At 38.4% G+C, this 19,627-nt stretch overlaps 2 protein-coding genes across 3 annotated transcripts in view; both read left to right on the top strand.

The window, feature by feature from the left end:
* pacc1 (proton activated chloride channel 1) overlaps positions 1–551 on the top strand; it is a 6,174-nt gene extending 5,623 nt beyond the window's left edge. For both annotated transcript variants that reach the window (XM_087780017.1, XM_087780016.1), the window contains exon 8: positions 17–551. In XM_087780017.1, the coding sequence (XP_087636143.1) occupies positions 17–181 (165 nt within the window). In that variant the 3' untranslated portion in view covers positions 182–551. The remainder of the gene's footprint in view (positions 1–16) is intronic.
* Positions 552–1,149: 598 nt separating this feature from the next.
* Positions 1,150–19,079, top strand: ganc (glucosidase, alpha; neutral C). The gene is made up of 23 exons (XM_087779242.1): positions 1,150–1,239; positions 1,532–1,588; positions 1,652–1,754; positions 1,819–1,946; positions 3,094–3,270; positions 3,337–3,437; positions 3,497–3,593; positions 5,072–5,403; positions 11,218–11,453; positions 11,508–11,634; positions 11,691–11,770; positions 13,427–13,570; positions 13,625–13,721; positions 14,840–14,941; positions 15,029–15,203; positions 15,898–15,966; positions 16,041–16,105; positions 16,538–16,614; positions 16,678–16,752; positions 16,825–16,938; positions 18,408–18,520; positions 18,588–18,685; positions 18,899–19,079. Exons 1-23 carry the CDS (start codon positions 1,211–1,213, stop codon positions 19,000–19,002), a joined length of 2,700 nt encoding a protein of 899 aa, XP_087635368.1. The 5' UTR covers positions 1,150–1,210; the 3' UTR covers positions 19,003–19,079.
* Positions 19,080–19,627: the final 548 nt, after the last annotated feature.

Here is a 19,627-nt window from a genome sequence, read left to right as displayed (position 1 = left end):
TTTTCGATCCTAACAGATTGTGACGGCGAACGCTTGGAGCTCCATCGCCATCCTCTGCGGGGTTTTCATGGCTCTTTTCAAAGCAGCTAACTTTGCTAAGCTAACCGTTCAGTGGATCATCCGGATGCGCAGGAGGCATCTCAAGAACAAGGTCAAGGAACTGAACCAAATCGACGCCTGAAACTGGCATCGGACAGAAGGAAGTTTGTGGGCGTCGACCACTTTAGAAGGACCAATAGTCAGGTGTTTTAATAGTTGGTGTAAAAAGGTGTTTTCCTGGAGAAAAAATGTCAAAGATTGTTGTGTTTATATGTCGCTGGTGGTCTCATTTCTGCTGTACAAACCTGGGAAAACCTTGAAAGACGAAAACCTGGTTGTGATCCAACATTTCAAAACTTTATCTGGTTCTCGCCGCTGAAGAACTGGAGCTGTTGATCCAGAGAAAAAACATCTCATTGTTGTTGATATGAAAATAATGTTGGATTATCTTTGAAGTGAAAAATGAACTGAAGATTTCAACACATGTCAATAAATTCTCTTTTATTTTTTAATTCCATGTCATGTCTTGTTACTTCAGTACAGTTATGATTCGTGGGGATTTTTATCTCGTACATATTCGATGAGAAAATCAAAGGTTTTCTATTAAATGATCATTATGGATCACAAACATGTTGATGATGTTTATCATGTGACTCAGGCAGTGAAGTTAAACGACTCGTGTTCACATTCAAAACAAACAATATTTAACTTTAACAACCTGCGTACTCCTGTTTTGTTATCAGTTTTATCTTGATCTTTAAAGTATATACTTTATTGAATATTGTTTAGATTGTTTAAGCGCTTTGTGACCCTGGTCTGGAAAAGCGCTATACAAATAAAAAGACTTACTTACTTGGTCGTCAATAACTTTCCTGCACGCAGTTTCCGTCGTCACTTCCGGTATATGGGCAGCTACCGATTAAAACCCAAAAACTGTTTATCTTTTTCGCTGAATGTATAATAAATCCCGAACCACTCACATAAATTTACGTTCTAACATAATTCGATAGTCGGTATGTGAAGTTAAGCGACAGTGTCTCCTCTGCTTTATTTTATTTTGAAATGAAAACCGGAAGTATGTCGTAGACGACGCTAACGAAACCAAAAGAAGCGAACTGTAAACAGTTCTCGTGTTGTGCAGTCAAACCAGCGACTCTCTCAAGTTTGCTCAATGGCTGAGGCAAACCCATCTGATTCAAGGTAAATATGAACTCACGTTTTAACGCCAACATGTTTTCCGGAAGCATGTTTTATCATATTGACCTTTGTGTGTTCAGCTTCACACTGTGTGTCATAAAGATTAAACATGAACTAAAGTTTTTTTTTCTTGTGCAAAAATAAGACACAGGCGTGTAAAACTCAACTTAATTAAATCCCCATACATTTATGCTGACAATATTTCAAAGAAAGAATTCAAAAAACAACTTTAAAGAACATTTAAATAAACCAAAAAGTCATTTTCATGCAGTTGTGTTTCTTTTTTAAATCCTAGTTCTGCTCCAGGAGATGAGGGGAAGTTCAAAAAGAGTCATCAAGTTGGCTTCTACAGGTTTGTCAAACATTATGACCAGTCGTGGTCGTGCTGTAAATAAATGATTGTCAATAAAAAAAGGCGTCAGATGGAAGGTCCTCGCCGTCATCACCGGGCTCTCCTGGACACCCTGGTGCTCTCGGAGACAGGTGCTCGATTTGAGGTCCAGGAGTCCACGACTCAGGTCTGAACATCTAAAACATCTCAATACACGTTCAATCAGTCATGTCGACGTGTTGATGCTGCAGATCAAACTCCTTCTCCTACTGTCGCCTTCTAAAAATGGAACCCTACGGATCTTGATGGATGAGCTTCGTCCGATCAGAGCTCGATACAGAGTCCGGGACGTGTTGGTCGAGGAAACGCAGAGCGAACGGTGAGTCATTTGGTCGTCGATACCTTCGTGGATCCAGGTATGATGTCATCTTTTGAAGTAGTAAAGTACACTGACGGGTTTTATTTTTGCGTTGTAGCAACAATGTTGAATTAGAAACACACACTTAAACTGTGTTTAATTGAATTAAATATAGTTGTAAGTAAGTAATCTGTATTTATATGGCGCTTTTCCAGACCAGTATTATAGTTTTGAGTAGGGCTGCACGATATTTTGGAAAAATATCGATATCGCGATGTTGGCACGTGCAACATGCATATCGGAAACATGTGCAATAATAATAAAAAATGGTATAAATCTAGCATTTCTTAAATGCGCACCATGATGAATCAGTGTCACGTTCTGTAAAGTTGTCAATTTGTACTTCTATGTCTCGTTGTTGTTTACGTCTCCGTCTGTCTGTGTGGCGCAGCACGCTAGACTCGGTTGCTATGGCGACGTGTCTTGTGTGTACAAGGAGGTGGATTTATTATTGATTGGGTGATATCGCGAAGCGCCGGCGGCTCCTCTCTGATGTCGCTCAGTTTGGCGGGAAAACGATGCAAGTCCCGCGAGACTGAGCGTTATAAGTGATATTTTTTCTACGATCCTGTCGGCACAGAAGCACCGGAATCAATGAAAGTCGGAAATCGCATCATTTTCCGGGCGGCTGTAATTGTAATTATTAATTATTACACTCAACTAACCTAATATAATACATTTCAAAAACTTTCCAGAACACATTTAAATCAACTCACTGCTTTTTTTTTTTCATTTTTTAGAGCAGCCCCATAAACATTGATTTAGAAATTTGTTTGTGCGCCGTATTTTATATCTTTGTTTTTAAAACCACAATACGCAAGAATTGGAAATATTGTTTTGGCTCCCCCTGGTGAACACTCACGGGTACTTTTTAAATTAAAAAAAAGTGCTTCTGTGTGAGTCATGGCCTTTCAACATCAAACAATCATTCCATAAAGTATAAAAGAAAAGAAAAATTTACTTTAGCGTGGCTGGTACATTACATATCCTTCAAAAGCGTATCAAGTCCAGATGGTTATCTGTAACATCACAACACTATTGATCCTCACCAAGAAACAGATTTAAGTATATATACATTTTCTTTTAAATGATGGTGATTTGCTCTCAGGTTGACGCTGGAGGAACAAACCCAGGACTTTGTCGCCCTCCTGTGGTCGTCGTGTCGCTACAGGATCCGCGTGTGGAGTTCTCCCTTCCAGGTGGAGATCCTGAGCGACGACAAAACGCTGGTGACCTTCAACTCACAGGGGAGGTTGTGGATGGAGACTGGCCGGCAAACTCAAAAGTACGAGAGCAAGATGAGTGTTTTTATCGATTAAAAACTCAAAATGAATTCTTGAATTCTTCTCAGAGTGATGGGGTCGAGCACGGAGGTCAGAGAGCTTCCTGGAGACCACGAGGAGCCGGCGTGGAGAGAGACCTTCAAGGAGTTTGAGGACGTTCAAGCGAACGGTGTGAGACGTGAACATCTGTCATGGATTCCAAACATGATCGAGTGAGTTTGTCTGCAGGTCCGAGCAGCGTCGGCGTCGACTTCCGTCTCCACGACGTCCAGCATGTGTTTGGTTTACCTGAGCACGCCGAGCGACTGCAGCTGAAGGACACCAGGTGAGTGTCGACACCGTTTATGAGCGTTCTCTTGTTAAACATGTGCTTCAAGTGACAGTTTCTGTCCAGGTTAAAGTTAAATATTTAAGTACTTATATAAGCTTTAACTCTTTGGGTTTCTTTTTATTCGTATTCAACAGCACGATATCAATATTAATTCATTTTTAAATCACTTTTTATTTTTTTATTATAGTTATTTTATTGTTTATATTTGTTTGTATAAAATCATAAAAAAAATGTATTTACTATTATCATTATTTACATGGTTTATGTCTCAATTAATTGTGTATACAATAAAACAATTACCCTTTTCTAAATGAAAAATAATTACAATTATTAACACGTTTTTTTTTATTTTTGTGTTGCAATTAAACCTCCGGACGCAAGGTGGCAGCAGTCATTACATCCTCCGCAGCTAAAGTATTAATTTAATCCACCAAGATCCCGGTGATGACTGAGGACGAGAGGATACAGTGACTCCAGCAGCTTTTAAAGCTGATGTTTGGACATATTTTGGTTTGAAAACAAATGAAAGCAGTTACAACTGAGGACGAGAGGATACAGTGACTCCAGCAGCTTTTAAAGCTGATGTTTGGACATATTTTGGTTTGAAAACAAATGAAAGCAGTTACAACTGAGGACGAGAGGATACAGTGACTCCAGCAGCTTTTAAAGCTGATGTTTGGACATATTTTGGTTTGAAAACAAATGAGCGCAGTTACAACTGAGGACGAGAGGATACAGTGACTCCAGCAGCTTTTAAAGCTGATGTTTGGACATATTTTGGTTTGAAAACAAATGAAAGCAGTGACAACTGAGGATGAGAGGATACAGTGACTCCAGCAGCTTTTAAAGCTGATGTTTGGACATATTATGGTTTGAAAACAAATGAAAGCAGTGACAACTGAGGATGAGAGGATACAGTGACTCCAGCAGCTTTTAAAGCTGATGTTTGGACATATTTTGGTTTGAAAACAAATGAAAGCAGTTACAACTGAGGATGAGAGGATACAGTGACTCCAGCAGCTTTTAAAGCTGATGTTTGGACATATTTTGGTTTGAAAACAAATGAAAGCAGTGACAACTGAGGATGAGAGGATACAGTGACTCCAGCAGCTTTTAAAGCTGATGTTTGGACATATTTTGGTTTGAAAACAAATGAAAGCAGTTACAACTGAGGACGAGAGGATACAGTGACTCCAGCAACTTTTAAAGCTGATGTTTGGACATATTTTGGTTTGAAAACAAATGAAAGCAGTTACAACTGAGGACGAGAGGATACAGTGACTCAATACAAATAAATTGTATTATTATATAATTATTAGTATTGTTGCCAATACAAACACTAGTAAAAATGGTAAAAAGACTGATTTTTTATAAACATGTTAGAACTCTTAGATGACAAGCTAAGCTAACAAGCTAACTAAGATGGCAGATAAATAACTTTGATCCTTTAAAAGAATGTAAATGTCTTCCAGAGACGGTGAACCTTATCGACTGTACAACTTGGACGTCTTCGCCTACGACCTGCACAGCCGCCTCGGCCTCTACGGCTCCGTCCCTCTGCTGGTGGCTCACAGTACTGACAGGACTTCGGGGATACTCTGGCTGAACGCGTCCGAGACCTTAGTGAACATCGATCACGGCGACCCTCGGGTGGATCCGGGCTCCTCTGACGGGCCGGTGAAGAGGAGGCGTCTGCAGCCTCACACCGACCTGCACTGGACGGCGGAGGCTGGAGTGATCGACTGCACGGTTCTACTGGGACCTGGTCCTGGACAGATGTTCCACCAGTACGCTCGGCTCACAGGTAACAAACACCTGTGGCGTCGGTTTGAGTCGTAGAAGAAACACCTTGATATGACACAATATTATCATTTAATCTTTTGTCAGGTCGAGGGGTAAAAAAAACATCAATACACTAAAATGAATAGATTTTCTTTTACAAAACTGTATCGACATTTAATGCCACTGTATATACTTTTAATACACTTTTTTAACATGATATTATTCATATATTTTTGGCTTAAATTCTAAATGTATTTTATGGTTTATATTTGAATAAAGTGTTAAAAAAAAGAAGGTAAATTTACTTCCATTTGAAAGTAACTCAATTCATGGTGTTTTTTTTTTCATTTTCAAAAATCCAATTTTTTATGAACTTGAAAATAAAATACAGTTTTAAGCAAAACCAAAAGTATAGTTTTAATTCATATTCATGTTCATATTTAATTCAATAAAATATTGATAAAATTCAATACTTTTATATTTTTTACTTACAATTAACATTGTTATTTTTAACTGAGCATTGTTTTTGTTTAAGCGCAAATATTCATAGCTTTTGCTGTTTTGCAATTAACTTTCCGGCCACTAGACGGCGGCAGTCAATACGTCCTCTGCAGCTAAAGGAACAATGAAATCCCACTTAGATCCTGGCGATTATTGAGGACGAGAGGATACAGTGAGTCCAGCAGCTTTTAAAGCTGATGTTTGGACTTATTTTGATTTGAAAACAAATGAAAGCAGTTACAACTGAGGACGAGAGGATACAGTGACTCCAGCAGCTTTTAAAGCTGATGTTTGGACTTATTTTGATTTGAAAACAAATGAAAGCAGTTACAACTGAGGACGAGAGGATACAGTGACTCCAGCAGCTTTTAAAGCTGATGTTTGGACTTATTTTGATTTGAAAACAAATGAAAGCAGTTACAACTGAGGACGAGAGGATACAGTGACTCCAGTAGCTTTTAAAGCTGATGTTTGGACATATTTTGGTTTGAAAACAAATGAAAGCAGTTACAACTTAGGACGAGAGGATACAGTGAGTCCAGCAGCTTTTAAAGCTGATGTTTGGACATATTTTGGTTTGAAAACAAATGAAAGCAGTTACAACTGAGGACGAGAGGATACAGTGACTCCAGTAGCTTTTAAAGCTGATGTTTGGACATATTTTGGTTTGAAAACAAATGAAAGCAGTTACAACTGAGGACGAGAGGATACAGTGACTCCAGTAGCTTTTAAAGCTGATGTTTGGACATATTTTGATTTGAAAACAAATGAAAGCAGTTACAACTGAGGACAAGAGGATACATTGAGTCCAGCAGCTTGTAAAGCTGATGTTTGGACATATTTTGGTTTGAAAACAAATGAAAGCAGTTACAACTGAGGACGAGAGGATACAGTGAGTCCAGCAGCTTTTAAAGCTGATATTTGGACATATTTTGGTTTGAAAACAAATGAAAGCAGTTACAACTGAGGACGAGAGGATACAGTGACTCCAGCCCATTTTAAAGCTGATGTTTGGACATATTTTGGTTTGAAAACAAATGAAAGCAGTTACAACTGAGGACGAGAGGATACAGTGACTCCGGCCCATTTTAAAGCTGATGTTTGGACATATTTTGGTTTTAAAACAAATGAAAGCAGTTACAACTGAGGACGAGAGGATACAGTGAGTCCAGCCCATTTTAAAGCTGATGTTTGGACATATTTTGGTTTGAAAACAAATGAAAGCAGTTACAACTGAGGACGAGAGGATACAGTGACTCCAGCCCATTTTAAAGCTGATGTTTGGACATATTTTGGTTTTAAAACAATTGAAAGCAGTTACAACTGAGGACGAGAGGATACATTGACTCCAGCAGCTTTTAAAGCTGATATTTGGACATATTTTGGTTTGAAAACAAATGAAAGCAGTTACAACTAAGGACGAGAGGATACAGTGACTCCAGCCCATTTTAAAGCTGATGTTTGGACATATTTTGGTTTGAAAACAAATGAAAGCAGTTACAACTGAGGACGAGAGGATACAGTGAGTCCAGCCCATTTTAAAGCTGATGTTTGGACATATTTTGGTTTGAAAACAAATGAAAGCAGTTACAACTGAGGACGAGAGGATACAGTGACTCCAGCCCATTTTAAAGCTGATGTTTGGACATATTTTGGTTTGAAAACAAATGAAAGCAGTTACAACTGAGGACGAGAGGATACAGTGACTCCAGCCCATTTTAAAGCTGATGTTTGGACATATTTTGGTTTTAAAACAAATGAAAGCAGTTACAACTGAGGACGAGAGGATACATTGACTCCAGCAGCTTTTAAAGCTGATATTTGGACATATTTTGGTTTGAAAACAAATGAAAGCAGTTACAACTAAGGACGAGAGGATACAGTGACTCCAGCCCATTTTAAAGCTGATGTTTGGACATATTTTGGTTTGAAAACAAATGAAAGCAGTTACAACTGAGGACGAGAGGATACAGTGACTCCAGCCCATTTTAAAGCTGATGTTTGGACATATTTTGGTTTTAAAACAAATGAAAGCAGTTACAACTGAGGACGAGAGGATACAGTGACTCCAGCAGCTTTTAAAGCTGATGTTTGGACTTATTTTGATTTGAAAACAAATGAAAGCAGTTACAACTGAGGACGAGAGGATACAGTGACTCCAGCAGCTTTTAAAGCTGATGTTTGGACTTATTTTGATTTGAAAACAAATGAAAGCAGTTACAACTGAGGACGAGAGGATACAGTGACTCCAGTAGCTTTTAAAGCTGATGTTTGGACATATTTTGGTTTGAAAACAAATGAAAGCAGTTACAACTTAGGACGAGAGGATACAGTGACTCCAGCAGCTTTTAAAGCTGATGTTTGGACTTATTTTGATTTGAAAACAAATGAAAGCAGTTACGACTGAGGACGAGAGGATACAGTGACTCCAGCATCTTTTAAAGCTGATGTTTGGACTTATTTTGATTTGAAAACAAATGAAAGCAGTTACAACTGAGGACGAGAGGATACAGTGACTCCAGTAGCTTTTAAAGCTGATGTTTGGACATATTTTGATTTGAAAACAAATGAAAGCAGTTACAACTGAGGACAAGAGGATACATTGAGTCCAGCAGCTTGTAAAGCTGATGTTTGGACATATTTTGGTTTGAAAACAAATGAAAGCAGTTACAACTGAGGACGAGAGGATACAGTGAGTCCAGCAGCTTTTAAAGCTGATATTTGGACATATTTTGGTTTGAAAACAAATGAAAGCAGTTACAACTGAGGACGAGAGGATACAGTGAGTCCAGCCCATTTTAAAGCTGATGTTTGGACATATTTTGGTTTGAAAACAAATGAAAGCAGTTACAACTGAGGACGAGAGGATACAGTGACTCCAGCCCATTTTAAAGCTGATGTTTGGACATATTTTGGTTTTAAAACAAATGAAAGCAGTTACAACTGAGGACGAGAGGATACAGTGAGTCCAGCCCATTTTAAAGCTGATGTTTGGACATATTTTGGTTTGAAAACAAATGAAAGCAGTTACAACTGAGGACGAGAGGATACAGTGACTCCAGCCCATTTTAAAGCTGATGTTTGGACATATTTTGGTTTTAAAACAAATGAAAGCAGTTACAACTGAGGACGAGAGGATACATTGACTCCAGCAGCTTTTAAAGCTGATATTTGGACATATTTTGGTTTGAAAACAAATGAGAGCAGTTACAACTAAGGACGAGAGGATACAGTGACTCCAGCCCATTTTAAAGCTGATGTTTGGACATATTTTGGTTTGAAAACAAATGAAAGCAGTTACAACTGAGGACGAGAGGATACAGTGACTCCAGCAGCTTTTAAAGCTGATGTTTGGACTTATTTTGATTTGAAAACAAATGAAAGCAGTTACAACTGAGGACGAGAGGATACAGTGACTCCAGCAGCTTTTAAAGCTGATGTTTGGACTTATTTTGATTTGAAAACAAATGAAAGCAGTTACAACTGAGGACGAGAGGATACAGTGACTCCAGTAGCTTTTAAAGCTGATGTTTGGACATATTTTGGTTTGAAAACAAATGAAAGCAGTTACAACTTAGGACGAGAGGATACAGTGACTCCAGCAGCTTTTAAAGCTGATGTTTGGACTTATTTTGATTTGAAAACAAATGAAAGCAGTTACGACTGAGGACGAGAGGATACAGTGACTCCAGCATCTTTTAAAGCTGATGTTTGGACTTATTTTGATTTGAAAACAAATGAAAGCAGTTACAACTGAGGACGAGAGGATACAGTGACTCCAGTAGCTTTTAAAGCTGATGTTTGGACTTATTTTGATTTGAAAACAAATGAAAGCAGTTACAACTGAGGACGAGAGGATACAGTGACTCCAGTAGCTTTTAAAGCTGATGTTTGGACATATTTTGGTTTGAAAACAAATGAAAGCAGTTACAACTTAGGACGAGAGGATACAGTGACTCCAGCAGCTTTTAAAGCTGATGTTTGGACTTATTTTGATTTGAAAACAAATGAAAGCAGTTACGACTGAGGACGAGAGGATACAGTGACTCCAGCATCTTTTAAAGCTGATGTTTGGACTTATTTTGATTTGAAAACAAATGAAAGCAGTTACAACTGAGGACGAGAGGATACAGTGACTCCAGTAGCTTTTAAAGCTGATGTTTGGACATATTTTGATTTGAAAACAAATGAAAGCAGTTACAACTGAGGACAAGAGGATACATTGAGTCCAGCAGCTTGTAAAGCTGATGTTTGGACATATTTTGGTTTGAAAACAAATGAAAGCAGTTACAACTGAGGACGAGAGGATACAGTGAGTCCAGCAGCTTTTAAAGCTGATATTTGGACATATTTTGGTTTGAAAACAAATGAAAGCAGTTACAACTGAGGACGAGAGGATACAGTGAGTCCAGCCCATTTTAAAGCTGATGTTTGGACATATTTTGGTTTGAAAACAAATGAAAGCAGTTACAACTGAGGACGAGAGGATACAGTGACTCCAGCCCATTTTAAAGCTGATGTTTGGACATATTTTGGTTTGAAAACAAATGAAAGCAGTTACAACTGAGGACGAGAGGATACAGTGACTCCAGCCCATTTTAAAGCTGATGTTTGGACATATTTTGGTTTTAAAACAAATGAAAGCAGTTACAACTGAGGACGAGAGGATACAGTGAGTCCAGCCCATTTTAAAGCTGATGTTTGGACATATTTTGGTTTGAAAACAAATGAAAGCAGTTACAACTGAGGACGAGAGGATACAGTGACTCCAGCCCATTTTAAAGCTGATGTTTGGACATATTTTGGTTTTAAAACAAATGAAAGCAATTACAACTGAGGACGAGAGGATACATTGACTCCAGCAGCTTTTAAAGCTGATATTTGGACATATTTTGGTTTGAAAACAAATGAGAGCAGTTACAACTAAGGACGAGAGGATACAGTGACTCCAGCCCATTTTAAAGCTGATGTTTGGACATATTTTGGTTTGAAAACAAATGAAAGCAGTTACAACTGAGGACGAGAGGATACAGTGACTCCAGCCCATTTTAAAGCTGATGTTTGGACATATTTTGGTTTTAAAACAAATGAAAGCAGTTACAACTGAGGACGAGAGGATACATTGACTCCAGCAGCTTTTAAAGCTGATATTTGGACATATTTTGGTTTGAAAACAAATGAAAGCAGTTACAACTGAGGACGAGAGGATACAGTGACTCCAGCCCATTTTAAAGCTGATGTTTGGACATATTTTGGTTTGAAAACAAATGAAAGCAGTTACAACTGAGGACGAGAGGATACAGTTTGATTGAAAATCATCCAACCTTCTCCCCAGGGTTTCAAACTCTGCCCCCCATGTTCGCGCTGGGGTACCACCAGAGCCGCTGGAACTACGTGGACGACGCTGACGTGAGAGCCGTGGACGCCGGGTTCGACGCTCACGACATCCCCTACGACGTCCTCTGGCTGGACATCGAGCACACGGACGGCAAGCGGTACTTCACCTGGGACCCCGTCTGTTTCCCGGACCCCTCGGGCCTGCAGCGCCACCTGCAGCAGAAGAGCAGACGGGTGAGGCGTCGCTCCGGTGTGAGTCGCGAGGGTTTGACCGTTGTGTGTCCACAGCTGGTGGTCATCAGTGACCCGCACATCAAGGTGGATCCTGACTGGAGCGTCTACCGTGAAGCCAGGGACCAGGGACACTTCATCCGGAGCAGGGACGGACGCGTGTTCACAGGAACCTGCTGGCCTGGTAACGTGTCTCCTCCTCTGTTCAGATGATAGAACTGATGTAGACTTCTGTTCCAGGCGAGTCCTCCTACCTGGACTTCATGAACCCACACACTCGGGCCTGGTACTCTAACTTGTTCTCGCTGGAGAAATACAAGGTAACACAAATGCGTGTTTAAACGCGCCATCTAATGGCGAAACATGGGTAGTGCAAGTGAAGATTGTCATTACTGTGAGTTCTTGATACAGTTATTCTAGTATTATTTGAAGATGTACTGGTCATCAGGTCCTGTAGGAAAATGAGTTTAATATCAACTTGTGTTTAAATCTGGTTCAAGGTGAGAAATTTAATAACCAGGATTATTAAAACGTTATATTGTTATTAGAATTGAGACATTTGAGATCCACTTTTCTCTTCTGACCTAAACTTCTCCTTTAAAAAATCTCCAACTCATTTTTCAACACCTTCAACTTTGATCTCCAGGTTCATTCATCTACTCACACCTAAAAACTTTTTTGACTACTTACTACTACTATTACTACTACTTCTACTACTATTGCTTTTACTAATTATACATCTACTACTACTTCTACTACTAATTCTCCAACTAATTATACTACTTATTCTACTCCCACTATGACTTATTCTACTTCTACTACTACTTCTACTACTTCTACTACTTCTACTACTTCTACTATTTCTACTGATAGTTCTACTACTTATTCTACTTCTACTACTTCTACTACTAATTCTACTACTTCTACTGATAGTTCTACTACTTATTCTACTTCTACTACTTCTACTACTACTTCTACTACTTCTACTACTTCTACTACTTCTACTACTAATTCTACTACTTCTAATGGTGGTTCTACCTACTTATTCTACTTCTACTACTAATTCTACTACTTCTACTACTTCTACTACTAATTCTACTACTTCTACCACTAATTCTACTACCTTACCTTACCTTACTTCTACTTCTACTTCTACTATTAATTCTACTACTTCTACTACTAATTCTACTACTTCTGCTACTATTCATTCTACTACTTCTTCTACTCGACTACTAATATTTCTTCTATTTCTACTACTACAAATTCTACTTTTTTGTTCATCTTCCTTTTATTCTTATTTTATTCTCAACAGTTTTCACTTTCTTTCAACGTTATCATTCTGTTTCCTTTGTGTGATCATTTCAACTGTTTCCACTGATCTTTACTTTGAATACTAGTAAAATACTTTCAAGCATTTCAGTTTATATATATTCAGCAGATTTAGCATTCACTGCATTTTCTTCTGGAAATGTTCTAGTTACTTTTGTTATGTGATTAAAAGTGTAAAAGTGAGAATCAAAGTTCATACTAAGTTGTTTACTTATTCCTACTGCTTTTTTGAACTACAGTGTTCTGTTGTGTTTATTTGCTTAATTTTTAAATTGAAGTTTTTTTAACATGTTCTAAATAAATGCATTTATTCAATCGAATGTAAAACATGTGTTGTTGCCATTTTATTTAAAACATACTGAAAATAACTGGTATTTTTTAAAATGTAAGATTCTCCATATAAACCAATGAATGTGTGGAAATGTATTATTAAAGTAGTAAAATGGCTCCATGATATAAAACTATGGCAAATTGTTTTCATGTCCCTTTTCTATCTTTTTTTATTTTTTTTACTTTATTTTAAAGGTCAAATAGTTCATTGATAAAAAAAAAAGTAATTACTATTTATATGTTATTTTTATTTAATTTTTTATTATATAATTTCATTATAAAAAGTATGGATAAACTAATGGTTGTCGTCGCCTCAGGGATCCACGACGGCGCTGCACGTGTGGAACGACATGAACGAGCCGTCGGTGTTCGGCGGGCCGGAGCTGACGCTGCCGAAAGACGCCGTGCATCATGGGGGCTGGGAACACCGGGAGCTGCACAACTTATACGGCTTCTACCAGGTGGACGCGGCTGTCGTGTAGCAAAGTCACGCCACTCAACGCCTTCTGTTCCAGCACATGGCCACGGTGGACGGACTGACGACCCGATCGGGCGGATCCGAGAGACCGTTTGTTCTGTCCCGGTCCTTCTTCGCCGGATCTCAGCGACTAGGTCAACACGAGACACTTAAACTTCACTCATTTTCTACTCTTGTCCACTTAGAGTTGGGATTATTTTCAGAGTAAATCTGTTCCTTTTTTAGAGTTATAGACAAAAAAAGTTTGTTCATTTTAATGTAGCGACTGGAGCTCAGTTGTCTTCGTCTTCATCCTCGTCCGTAAAAACACTTAAAAAACATCCAAATACCTCCATACTGCTCGTCTGTAACGTCCATCTTGGATTAAAGCCTCGACATGAGGAATTGTTCTGGAAATAATTTGAAAAGTTTGTATTTAAAGCTTGTTTTAGCGGTCGCTGCTATGCTATACAGTGACTCCAGCAGCTTTTAAAGCTGATGTTTGGACATATTTCGCTACATGGTAGCAGTCGTTAAATTGAGATCCCTGTGATGACTGAGGACGAGAGGATACAGTGACTCCAGCAGCTTTTAAAGTTGATGTTTGGACATATTTTGGTTTGAAAACGAATGAAAGCAGATACGACTGAGTGCGAGAGGATACAGTGACTCCAGCAGCTTTTAAAGCTGATGTTTGGACATATTTTGGTTTGAAAACAAATGAAAGCAGATAAGACTACAAGAGTCACATTAAATAAGGAATTGTTCTGGAAATAATTGTAAAAGTTTGTATTTAAAGCTTGTTTTAGCGGTCGCTGCTACAGTGACTCCAGTAGCTTTTAAAGCTGATACTTTGGACATATTTCGCTACATGGTAGCAGTCGTTAAATTGTTATTTTGGTTTGAAAACAAATGAAAGCAATTACAACTGAGGACGAGAGGATACAGTGACTCCAGCAGCTTTTGAGCTGATGTTTGGACATATTTTGGTTTGAAAATGAATGAAAGCAGTTATAGGTACAATAGTCACATTAAATAAGAACCATACATCCTGCTGCTATGCTAGCTCCTAGGCTAGCTGCTAAGCTAGGCTAACATCCTAGACAGACAGGAAGTACGCCCGGTAAATATCGTTAGCGCTTCCAGTGTAGACAATAAACTGGAATTTCTTGCGATCTTTCCCCAGAGTACTGGAGGTATTAGTTGAAGTCGAAAATGAGTTGAAAATTTAATTTTGGTCAAACTAACCCTTTAACCTTCCTGACATCTGCAGGAGCCGTATGGACCGGAGACAACGTGGCCACCTGGGAATATTTGAAGATTTCGATCCCGATGCTTTTGTCCCTGAGTGTGGCTGGAATCATGTTCTGTGGAGGTCAGCGGAACGTTGACCCCAATAAGAAAACACCAGTTCATTAGGCTGTTAAATGTATGAAAACACTTTTGTGTCTCTGGGTTTCAGCTGATGTGGGCGGGTTCGTCCAGGACCCGGACCCGGAGCTGCTGGTTCGCTGGTACCAGGCGGGGTCCCTGACGCCCTTCTTCAGGGGTCACTCCGAGAGACACACCAAGCGAAGGGAGCCCTGGCTGTTCGGGGAGGAGGTCACGACGGCCATCAGAACCGCTGTCCAGCAAAGGTTCGGTTCACCAACAATTATGAAAGAAATCATATAGAAATTCACATTAAATAAGAACCACGTGTCCCGCAATAACACGTTCTTATTCACTTTTTAATCAATGTATTGTTATTTATTTATTGTAAAACATTTTCCTCCCTTTAAAAAAATGTTTTCGTTTTGATATTAGAACGTACAATAATTCACTTGTAGATTTACAGAATTCAGATTTTTAACATTTAAAATGAACAAAAGTAAAGAGAGTGTGAGTTCGAGGTGGTTCGTTTACCTGTAGCATGCTAGCATGCTAGCCCGGTGTACTTGAGCTAGCTTAGTAGCATTTAAGTAAGTAGCATTTATTTTTAAAACATCCTTTATTTTTACTTTACAGATGAAAACAATACAAAGTTCCCCTGTTTAATATGAGTAATTGTGGAGGTAAAGTTAAGTTTAAATAATCCTGACTAATTTTAAGGAAAATAAAAACAACTTTTGTTTGCTAGTGGGATTTAACCGTCGATTTTTTTTTCTCTTATTGCGACGTACAACATATATCTATATGTAGATGTGAAAAATGTAAAGCTAAAAATTATTTTCGTGCTTTATACTCGCTTTATGTTTTTTTTTCTCCATCAAACATAGTAGTTCTTCAAATGGCCTGTAGATGTCGCCAAATCGCCGTAATATTCTGAGCCTGAACAAGAACTTCCTTCAGGTACTCCCTGCTGCCGTACTGGTACACCGTGTTCCACCAGTCGCACACGACGGGCATACCTGTTCTCAGGTGAGTCTCTTATTTCAACTCAGGTGATAACGAAACATTATTACAACCAGATGTTCTTTGTTAATGTTTTACAGACCACTGTGGGTGGAGTTCCCTCAGGATTCCAGCACCTTCTCCACGGACAACCAGTACATGATCGGTAATCTTACTAACTTAATAGATAACTACCTCTGCCAAGGAGGTTACACGATTGTATTTTTTTTACACTACCTGCAAAGTAATGGAATATATAATTAAAGGTGAATTTAAATGAAATTGTGATTTAAAAACTTAATTTTTGTTGGTGTTCCATCTGGATCCAGGATGGTTTTGAAGGATATATCTGTAAACGACATTCAAGGTCATTTTAGAAAACACAATCATACTTTCAAATATATCCCAAAAAAAAGTAATCGTGGTGCCAAAATATTTCATCATATTGTGAAATTGTTTCAGGGTTACTAGATAAAATATTATCTATGCAGGACTGAGTGTCTTCTTAAGTAGTTTTATTGATTTTTATGTGCATTTTAATTCATGAAATGAGCCCCTTGGCGGAGGTATGAACCCTCCGAGTGCTTCTCTGATGTAGGCGGAGCCTTGCTGGTCTGTCCCGTCACAGATCCCGGGCCGCGAGAGATCCGCGTTCTACTACCTGGACTAGACGAGGTCATCATTCCCAGTGTTCTAACCTCAACACGAAGGTTCTGATCGGACCCGTGTCGCCCACAGGTCTGGTACGACGTCGGGTCCGCGGAGGTTCACCACGGAGGCGCGCCCTTGGATCTCCCGGTGACTCTGAACACCGTGAGTCGGGTTCGCAGGGTTCTGGTCACGACTGAAGGTTCTGAACCGAGATCTTGTTCTTGTCGGGAGCAGGTTCCTGTGTTCCAGAGAGGAGGGACGGTGGTGTTCAGGTCCGAGGGAAGAGGTTCCTGCACCTCAGAGTATCAGCAGCTGCCTCTCGCTGTCACGCTGGCCCTAGATCCACAGGTCTCTGTAGTACATGTAATAGAGGGGCAGGAAAATATTGATACACCCTAACATCGCGACACCTTTATCGATATTCAATGTATCGCCTAAACATATCTTAATAGTTTAAAAAAGTATATATTTATACATGTTAATTGTATTTTTTTAAAGGATAATAATAAATGGATGGATGATAGATAGATAGATAGATAGATAGATAGATAGATAGATAGATAGATAGATAGATAGATAGATAGATAGATAGATAGATAGATAGATAGATAGATAGATAGATAGATAGGTAAACTTGATTATGATTTGAAATGTATTCTATGGTTTATATTTCAAATATTGTTTAAATATAATATATATATATATTTTTTTTATTTAAAAATATTCACTGCCTTTTTTTCATTTTTGTGTTGCAGTTGAACTTGTAGCCTTTAGAGGGCAGCATTCACGTAATAAGGGTGTACGAAAATATTGTTACGCCTTAATATCGTGTTTCTTTTACAATAACGTATTGATATTTAATAGCAATGTAGCGATTATTTATATATATAGATAAGATATATATATCTATGTATATACATATGTGTGTGTAGGAGTGTGTTAATTGTACATTTTGTTTATTATTATTTTTAATCTATACATACTTGAACTACTTACTTAAAAACATACTTAGAACTTAATTTTTTTTTTAATTGATTAATTGATTTTGCGGCACAAAATACTTTTATATTTTTTAGCAAAAATTATAAGGCCTCTAGATGGCAGCATGTATAACGTCCACCGCAGCTAAAGAAACAATGAAATCATGTGAGATCCCGGCGATGACTGAGGACGAGAGGATACAGTGAGTCCAGCAGCTTTTAAAGCTGATGTTTGGACATATTTTGGTTTGAAAACAAATGAAAGCAGTTACAACTGAGGACGAGAGGATACAGTGAGTCCAGCAGCTTTTAAATCTGATATTTGGACATATTTTGGTTTGAAAACAAATGAAAGCAGTTACAACTGAGGACGAGAGGATACAGTGAGTCCAGCAGCTTTTAAATCTGATATTTTGACATATTTTGGTTTGAAAACAAATGAAAGCAGTTATAACTGAGGACGAGAGGATACAGTGAGTCCAGCAGCTTTTAAATCTGATATTTGGACATATTTTGGTTTGAAAACAAATGAAAGCAGTTACAACTGAGGACGAGAGGATACAGTGACACCAGCAGCTTTTAAAGCTGATGTTTGGACATATTTTGGTTTCAAAACAAATGAAAGCAGTTACGACTTCATCAAGAGTCATGTGGTCTGTAGATACTACAACACCAGAGTCAAGTACTGGACAATACTACACATATATACTTGTTACTACACTATCACTATATATTGTATCGTTGCACCCGTGTCATGATACGTATCAGCCGATTCTTGAGACAAACCTCTAACATGGATCCACAGTAGTATTTTCTCACATGCGTTACTTCCCACAGGGATCAGCAGACGGACAAGTGTACGTGGACGACGGCTTCTCTTACTCTTATCGCGACAACAAATCCTTCCGTCTGCGCAGACTCTCGCTGCAGTCGCGGCGTCTGCTCTGCAGGCGAGTGTCGACACAGTTCCAATCCTCGTAATGAAAAGTTTTAAAAGCTGCTGCTTGTCTTTCACAGACCGGTGGGTGAAGAAGGGACGTTCGACTCTTGCAGGACGATACAGTCGCTCACCTTCATGGGCGTGAAGGACAGACCGACTCAGGTGTGCGTGACAGGTGAGAAGGTTCATCAAGAGTCAACTCCACATGCTAACTGAAGGTTTGTCAGCGACATTTTGTAAATAAAGCTGCAGAAACCGACCTCACGTCAGTGGAAAATTACTATTATTACTCAAAAATAATGGTTTTAAAAACGGAAAATATTAAATATAGATTTTTTTATTTTTTTTTAAACAACTTTTAAATATTGGATTCATCTTTTTTCACCAGGCATGAAGAATCCTTCTTTTGAGTACGAAGAGAGTTGCTGCAAACTCACCGTCGCACACGTGAGACTGAGTTTGGACGAAAACTGGACGATAACCTACAATTAAAGAGAACGAGAGAAACTACACGTTTGTTTAATCATTTTTTGTTCTTGTAAAGGAAATAAAATGACGTTTTAAAGTATCGTTCATCAACATTTTTTTAAAATCCTCTCTTATATATTTGCCAAGTGTCAAGTTGACAGTTTTTTTATTGGTTTTTTTTTTCAAAAAAGCATTTTTCGGGGACTTTGACCTAAACTCCTGTCGATTGTTTACAAAAACAAATATAATGGGAAACGCTTGCATAAGCTGACGAACAATAGGAGGGTGAAGGTTCAAAGACAAAAGTGAAACTTCAAACTGTTTTCTAAAGTTTAAAACCATAAAGAAGTTATTTACTGGTTTCTAATTTAGGGTCTGAAGTTAATAAATAAATATATAAAAGACAAAGTTAAGAATGATTCCATTATGTTTATGTATTTAGACTTTTTAAAGATATAAAAACGGCTCAATTGTAGCTCGTAAACAACAAAAGGATGAGTTGAAATGAGTAAACTTTTGTGAATTCAAATCTATTTTTAAATAAAGCATTTAAAAAAAGGTGTGCACTAAGCTAGTTAGCAGGAGCTAGCACAATGTAGCTATTAGCTTGCTAGCGGTCAGATTTGGAGCCAGTTAGCCAAACAATTAG

Source organism: Callionymus lyra, chromosome 18 (genome assembly GCF_982586985.1).
Source record: "Callionymus lyra chromosome 18, fCalLyr1.hap1.1, whole genome shotgun sequence".
Classification (NCBI taxonomy): Eukaryota; Metazoa; Chordata; class Actinopteri; order Syngnathiformes; family Callionymidae; genus Callionymus; species Callionymus lyra.
This window is presented reverse-complemented; position numbering and strand designations above follow the sequence as displayed.